The sequence below is a fragment of the Aegilops tauschii genome, chromosome 2, assembly GCF_002575655.3.
Source record: "Aegilops tauschii subsp. strangulata cultivar AL8/78 chromosome 2, Aet v6.0, whole genome shotgun sequence".
Taxonomy (NCBI): domain Eukaryota; kingdom Viridiplantae; phylum Streptophyta; class Magnoliopsida; order Poales; family Poaceae; genus Aegilops; species Aegilops tauschii.
The window spans coordinates 594232557-594240419 of record NC_053036.3 but is presented as its reverse complement, the minus strand read 5'-3'; the positions used below and the strand labels follow the sequence as shown (position 1 = coordinate 594240419).

Below are 7863 nucleotides of genomic sequence, written 5' to 3'. Positions count from 1 at the left end.
CGCCTTAGTCACATTGAGCTCATTATGATGATGCATTACCGAGTGGGCCCAGAGATACCTCTCCGTCACACGGAGTGACAAATCCCAGTCTCGATCCGTGCCAACCCAACAGACACTTTCGGAGATACCCGTAATGCACCTTTATAGTCACCCAGTTACGTTGTGACGTTTGGTACACCCAAAGCACTCCTACGGTATCCGGGAGTTGCACGATCTCATGGTCTAAGGAAAAGATACTTGACATTGGAAAAGCTCTAGCAAACGAAACTACACGATCTTTTATGCTATGCTTAAGTTGGGTCTTGTCCATCACATCATTCTCCTAATGATGTGATCCCGTTATCAATGACATCCAATGTCCATAGTCAGGAAACCATGACTATCTGTTGATCAACGAGCTAGTCAACTAGAGGCTTACTAGGGACAGGTTGTGGTCTATGTATTCACACATGTATTACGATTTCCGGACAATACAATTATAGCATGAATAATAGACAATTACCATGAACAAAGAAATATAATAATAACCATTTATTATTGCCTCTAGGGCATATTTTTAGGAATCGGCTAGAGATGGCCTAAAATAGATGCTCCATATGTATGGTCAGAGAATGAATACCTCGGATGAAACTGTACATCTTATTTCATGGTGAAGAGATAGGTGGTACAGTTGCATCAAGGTATTTTTGCAATAAAAAGAGGACCCCTCTTAGCCAGTAAGCGTTCGCTGGCCAGCCTGGCAATTGCGAACGTTTTTTAGGCAATTTTCTCTATTTCTAATGGAGCAGTTGGTAGTCTCGTTTTCGGGGTTTTTTTCGTCCCACCTCTTTTGGTTTTTTTGGTACCTCCTCCCACCTTCGCTGGTTGTTTTTCGTAGATTTTTTTCGTCCCCTCCCCCATTTCATCGGCTTATTTTCGCGTCATCCTCTCACACAACGAAAGAAATCTGAACAGATCAGAACTTTCTATACTGGCGCAAGTAATTTAGTAATATAGAATCAATCACGAACAATCTCTAAAGATCAAATGTAAATTAATTAACCTTACCTTAAATCACTCAACCACATTAATTAGAAAACAAATAATCGATTTCCAGAAAAAATCGCTCAATCACATTAACCTTACCTTAACTCACGGATGGTAATCAATCTCCAAACAAAGGAAACAATACATCGAGGGAGCAGTAAATAAACTCCCTTTCTTATGACATGTATATGATCTTCCCTTCCCTCTCCGTTGTCGAGTGTTCTTGATTCTCGAGGCCGATGCTTGGGCTGCGTCACTGGGTCGCGACGGTGCCGGAGGAAGAGTATGGCGAGGCCGGGTGCCGCGGCACCGCGTTGGCCGCGGCCAGTGAAGGGGGCGAAGAAGGGCGGCTTCCCTGGCCGTGGCCGTGGCCGTGGCCCTGGGAGTTGGTGCGATGGAAGCGGCACTTGAAGGACCCGGTGTGGGTGGCCGGCGCGCAGACGCACTTGGAAGCGGGCCCGTGGCCCGCGCCGGACGGCGCCGACGCCGACCCGGGCCACCTCCTCCGCGTATTCTTGGAGCTGTGGCTGGCCGATTTACATGAAATTAATTCCCTCAGTTGTGGTGGCAAATATAATACACAATCCATATTGTTATGCACTAGCGTGTGTGTGTGAAATAGATGGATTATGGTCCCGTACCCAATAAGATGGATATGTGTGTGTGTGTGTGTTAGAGAGAGAGGGAGAGGGGGAGAGAGAGTGAGGAAGAGGGAGGGAGAGAGTGTGTGTGTGAGGATAAAAAAGGTTGTCAATGTCACTTGATATGTATGAGAATATTAATATTGAACTCTTAAAGTTAATGTGGCCCCGTTGCAACCCACGGGCGTTCTTCTAGTAGTTATAGGGGTGGCAATTTTTCAGACTAACATGACAATTCCTTTCTAAAAAAGGGCAATTTTTAAAATAAATTATCACCGTTTGATCTCGATCAAACGGCTGCGAAGTCGTTCTCGTACTGGGAGAAAAAAAAAAGGGTGCTCAGGTCTCCACGACGGGTATTCGATGGGTGGACAGGAACTGGAACCCGAACCCAACAGGGAAAAGGTCGGCGACGCGGGGTTTCCAAAAATCAAGGAATCGACATCACCATCGCGCTGTATCTGCCAAGGCTGTATATAAGAGAGAGAAAGAGAAAAAAGAGAGATACTCCACGCCGTGCCGCGCTAACCCTACCACCACGCCGGCCTCTTTCCACGGCGACCCCTCGGCCTCGCCGGAGCAAAGGTAGAAGAACTGCCTGCCACTCGCGCGGCCACGCGCCCAAGGTAACTTCACGTCTCTCCCTCCCTCTCCGGCGCTGGCCTTGGCTCTTGGCTCCCAAGGTCACCGTGGGTCGTCTTAGCATCGTGTCTGATGATCTTGAACGGGTGAACCGTGGTACCTTGCAGGTCTGTCCGTTCAATCTGGCACCCCCCTGCCACCTCGAGGAAGAAGCAATGCCGGCTGCCCATACGTTTGACAGCAACGACGACGAATTCGACGGCCCAATCTCCTTCAAGCGGCCGAGTGCCTCTCTGAAGCAAAACAACATGCCCACCCCCTCATCAGAAAACGCACAACATTGCCAGAAGAGTGCATTGAAAAGACCTCATCTGGAAGATGTCCTCATGGCGGATACCGATGATTCAGACGACGACATACCACTTGCACTGAGGAAAAAGGCCGATGACAGGAAATTCAAGAGAATCAACACATGCAGTGCCGATTCAGATTCAGAAGATGATGAGAAACCACTCTCCGCAAGGTTGTTCAAAGACGCCGCTTCACGAGGTGGAGGCAACGCCGCTTCCGACGATGATGATTCAGAGGATGATAAGCCATTGGCTGCCCGTTTTTCACTCGTTGCTCGGAATTCCGTGGACATGCCGATCGAACCTAACAACAAGGCGTTGAACAGTAGTGCAAGTAGCGCTCCCCGAAATTCAATCAAGAGGCCATGTGATAGCAATATTCAGCCTAGTTCAGCTCTTAAGAAGGCAAAGTGTACCGACAGTTCATCCTCTGCAAGTTCAGAGGATGATGGAAGTGACGACGTACCTCTCGCACGAAGGCTGACAGTCGGCGAGCCTTCGAAAAGAAAGCCGTCTGCAAAGGATATTGTGACGAAGAAAAAGAAGAGTCCTTCATCTTCTAAGGACAACCAGAAAGTAGTAAAAAGGAAAACAAAGAAACTAATGAGAAACTCCCGGTCCTCGAAGGCAACGAAGGTCCGTGAAGTGTCTGGCGGTGGAAAGAAATGGTCTACTTTGGTGCACAATGGTGTCATCTTCCCCCCTCCGTACAAGCCTCATGGTGTCAAGATGCTATACAATGGAAAACCTGTTGATCTGACCCCAGAACAGGAGGAGGTGATATATATTCAGCATTGACAGTTTACTGCTTTGTTTTTCACTACTTCAGTTTTGTAGCAATGAGGATGATCATGCTACTTCTAAATATCAGGATCACGATTCTGTCTTTTTGTTCCTCAGCTAAGTCTCTGCTCTGCAGGTTGCAACCATGTTTGCTGTGATGAAAGACACCGAGTACGCGTCCAAGGAAACGTTTATCAACAACTTCTTCACCGACTGGAGTAAAATTCTTGGTAAAACCCATACTATCAAAAAGTTCGAGCTTTGTGATTTCACACCGATCTATGAATGGCACCTCCAAGAGAAGGAGAAAAAAACACAGATGACTTCAGAGGTAGATTTCTATGAATTCTGCAGAATGAACATATTGTTCTGATCTCCAAAAATTCCCACAGTTTGATGACTAAAAGATCTCCAAGAACACAGATTTATCCTGCCACCATCGATCATCTGAAGTACTTAATCATTGTAACTTTTTCTTGACAGGAGAAGAAAGCATTGCGGGAAGAGAGACAGAAACAAGAGGAGAAATTTATGTGGGCTTCCGTAGACGGTGTTAAAGAGAAGGTCCTTCTTTTCATGGTTTCTGAATATGTCTTGGCCTTTTATAAATACTAGAATAGATAGTCCACTCTTTTCCTTCATGGATTATACACATGCCACTAGTCTCAAAGAAAATTCAGGTTTTGCCATTAATTTTTGTATAAGTAAATTAAGATTTCTGCACTAGATGTGGAGAAATTATATGTTAGTACTATAGCGATCGATTTCCTTGGTGAAAGTGAGACTTGCATCGTTGTTCATATTCTTCTACATGGATATATACCAGTTGTGGTGTCCTCTTGGCTACTGAGCTAACATGTTAACTTGCTTCAGGTTGGTAATTTCAGAGTAGAACCACCTGGCTTGTTCAGGGGACGTGGAGAGCATCCAAAGGTACAAATTTGCAAATTTTTAATCGCATACTGTATTTTTTTTATTTTACTTCAAGTGGGCCCCTTCAATTTAAGGCTCTCTACTGAATTGTTATAGATGGGAAGACTGAAGCGACGCATTCGACCAAGTGATATTACAATAAACATTGGAGAAAAGGCTCCAGTCCCAGTGTGTCCTATACCTGGAGAAAGGTACCCTGGAATTAAAGTTATTGATGTTATTGGAAAGGAGTATTTGTGAAGGGGCTTCTAGCATGTATAAATTCATGATTGGTAATGTGTTCTGCAGCTGGAAAGAAGTTAAACATGACAATACGGTTACATGGTTGGCCTTTTGGAATGATCCGATAAACCAAAAGGATTTCAAGTATGTTTTCCTGGCGGCAAGCAGCTCCCTAAAGGGGCAAAGCGACAAGGAGAAATATGAGAAGGCCCGGAAACTGAAGGTGAGGAAGTTAGTTTTGTGATTCATATAGGTTTTCTCTCCCCATGTAAAAATAATAATAATGCTAATTGTGTTCATATGGCTATGGCAGGATCACATAAAAAATATTCGTGCAAATTACACCAAGGATTTCAGGAGCAAAGAGCAGGTGAAGAAACAAATTGCAGTGGCAACATACCTTATAGATAAACTAGCCCTTAGGGCAGGGAATGAAAAGGTACATCCTACTGGACTTATCGTTACTGAATGATATTTCCATTTTATTCTAGGAGGTTGTGATAGCATGTATGTTGGCAATGCACTGTATACCCTTAAAGGTTGTTGCACAAATTCTTCTGCTTTTATGCTTGATACACAACTGTGCTATGCTTTTATTGTAACATAATGTATTTTCCGTCAGCATCGCTGACAATGCTGACAGCGTTATCTGAAATACCCTTTTGCATCAGGATTAGTGGACACAAATAATTTACATGATGAGTCATTCACCGAAAATCAATTCCTTTCAGCATACATGTTAATTTTTTTAGTAATAATCCACTTATCTTTGAACTTCATCTGACATATGTTCTCATGCTACTTCAATCCTTTTTAGGATGACGATGAGGCCGATACTGTTGGTTGTTGTACGCTGAAGGTTGAAAATGTTACTTGTCTGCCTCCAAACAAGTTGCAGGTCTTGATCTTTGTTCTCTATTCTGGTACTCACTATATGAAATGTAATTTTTCATGTTATCTAATGTTTGGCCGATTTCTTTTCAGTTCGACTTCCTTGGTAAAGATTCTATAAGATACTTGAACACTGTAGAGGTTGAACCACTTGTATACAAGGCAATTAAGGAATTCTGTGCAGGTATCTCCCAATGTTCTTTTCCCATCCCTCCATCTCTTCCTGCCCTAGACAAATGTTACTGACATCTGTTCTGCATACCTGTTTTCTAGGTAAAAATAAAGGTGGGCATGTTTTTGACAAGCTTGATACAACTAAACTAAATGCTCATCTCAAGGACTTAATGCCTGGCCTTACTGCAAAAGTCTTCCGTACATATAATGCTTCTATCACTTTGGACGACATTGTAAGTTCAATGCAAATTTCTCTGTTCCGTACCAGGTCTTTGTTCTCTACTTTTATGTTTACACTATTTAGTCTAAGGGCTTGAGGAAGTGATTAGCTGAAGTTTGTCGTGAGTAAAACAATTTAGTAGCATATGTTTTACTGTTTTATTTTGGTACTGTGATATTCATGGCTGCAGCTCAAATCAACAACAGGCATTTAGTTTGTCAATGACACGCAGAAATTGTCAGCATTATTATGTGCCATGTGACTATGATGTTATGTCATCATATATTTTGGATCTGAATAAATATATATGTGTGATGGTATTACAGTTGAATGAAGAAACAGAAGATGGAAACCTTATTGAAAAAATTAATGTCTACTCCCGAGCAAACAAGCAGGTAAAGTCTGTCACTCGTGAGGAAAACAAAACTTGCATAGTCAATACATCGCTCTTATTGACTCTCAACGATGTTTCTCATTTACTCAGGTTGCCATAATCTGTAACCATCAGCGTGCGGTCCCAAAATCACATGATTCCCAGATGACTAAGTTGAATGAAAAGATTGATGAATTAAAGGTTGGTTTATGATTGCAAATGATTAGATCAAATTTATGCTAGTTTAATGTGGGTGCAAAACTGCAAATGATTGCCTCAAATTTATGCTTGTCCTCTAAACTTTTGACTGTCATTTGGTTCTTTTCTCCAGGCCCAGAGGGACGAATGGAAAGCAGACTTAGAGAGAGCAAAGAAAGGAAAGCCTCTAGCCGGTGATAAAGATGGGAAGCCAAAGAGAAAATTGACCCCTGAAGTGTACGTCTCAACCACAGATATGTCATGTTTTCTACATGCCTGAACATAGAGTGGAGACAATCTCATAAATCCACTTGCAGGTTGGAGACTAAGATCTCTAGGATTGAAACCAGGATAAAGGAAATGGATATGACTAAGACGAATAGAGAGGAGTTGAAGACAGTAGCACTAGGAACATCAAAGATCAACTACCTTGATCCTAGAATCACCGTGGCATGGTGCAAAACCCATGAAGTTCCTATTGAGAAGGTATTACAGTCCCTTGGATCTCCTCTCGTTTGTGTTATAGTAGTTCTCAGCTTCGCTGCTCCTTGACCAACCATATACAGTATGTCCATAATGGCATATAAGAGATTAAAATTTTAGATATCAGTTAATCTACAGACATAAAGCCATATAAACCTTCTTTCCTATAAATTAAGCGTCGTTTTATTATTTCATAGTCAAAGTTGCATTCCAGTGCAGGTAAAACTTAGTTCTATTTTATACTTGTGCCTTGCTTTATTATTTCAAATGACTGATTTGATTTATTGTTATCATTTGGTAGTCCTTAACAGAAGCTGTTTTGTGTGTGTGTGTGTGTGTGTGTGTGTGTGTGTGTGTGTGTGTGTGTGTGTGTGCAGATTTTCAGCAAGACGATTCTCGCGAAATTTGGATGGGCGATGGATGTCGACCCGGATTTCAGATTCTAAGGGATGCCTGGCCAGTCAGTAAATTCAGACAATCCTCCAGCCCCCTTATCCCCGACGGCAGTCGCAGCTATGGAAGGAATCTCCAATCGTTCTTTTTGTAGGCTCTGTTTTTTTGCTTCGTCCTGTATTTACCATCTTTCGATTGCCATGCCCAATGGATTTTAGTAGAATCCCAAAGAAAAAAGTCCATTTTACTACCCTGAACAAAGTTGATGGTTCATATAACCCCCTGATCTTTATTTCGGTTCTCTTTACCCCCGAACAATCTCATACCGGACAAAATCAGTCCCTGGGTGGTTTGACTTGACTGATTGCTGACGTGGCAATGGTCAATGGGCGGTTTTGACGTGCGGGTGAGTCTCCCTAGTCACGCTGGGTTGAGACAGAGGAGCTCCTCCGGAGCCTCCCCTCGCAGCTGCCTCCCTCCCGAGCACCGTGCCCGACCCCGCCGCCTCTGGATGACGCCGGCGACCACCGGAGTTCCAAGCTGCCGCCCTGATGCCCTGCTTCTCCTTTCTCCCTTCTCTTTCCTCTCCCTTCT

The 7863-nt window shown here is 43.4% G+C and overlaps 1 protein-coding gene across 1 annotated transcript; it reads left to right on the top strand.

Annotated features, from left to right (window-relative positions):
* The first annotated feature begins 2244 nt into the window (after window positions 1-2244).
* Window positions 2245-7568, top strand: LOC109752222 (DNA topoisomerase 1 beta-like). The gene is made up of 15 exons (XM_020311129.4): window positions 2245-3376; window positions 3519-3713; window positions 3866-3946; window positions 4256-4315; window positions 4412-4506; window positions 4604-4760; window positions 4851-4976; window positions 5355-5435; window positions 5522-5612; window positions 5702-5835; window positions 6149-6217; window positions 6307-6396; window positions 6527-6630; window positions 6711-6879; window positions 7254-7568. Exons 1-15 carry the CDS (start codon window positions 2465-2467, stop codon window positions 7320-7322), a joined length of 2433 nt encoding a protein of 810 aa, XP_020166718.1. The 5' UTR covers window positions 2245-2464; the 3' UTR covers window positions 7323-7568.
* Window positions 7569-7863: the final 295 nt, after the last annotated feature.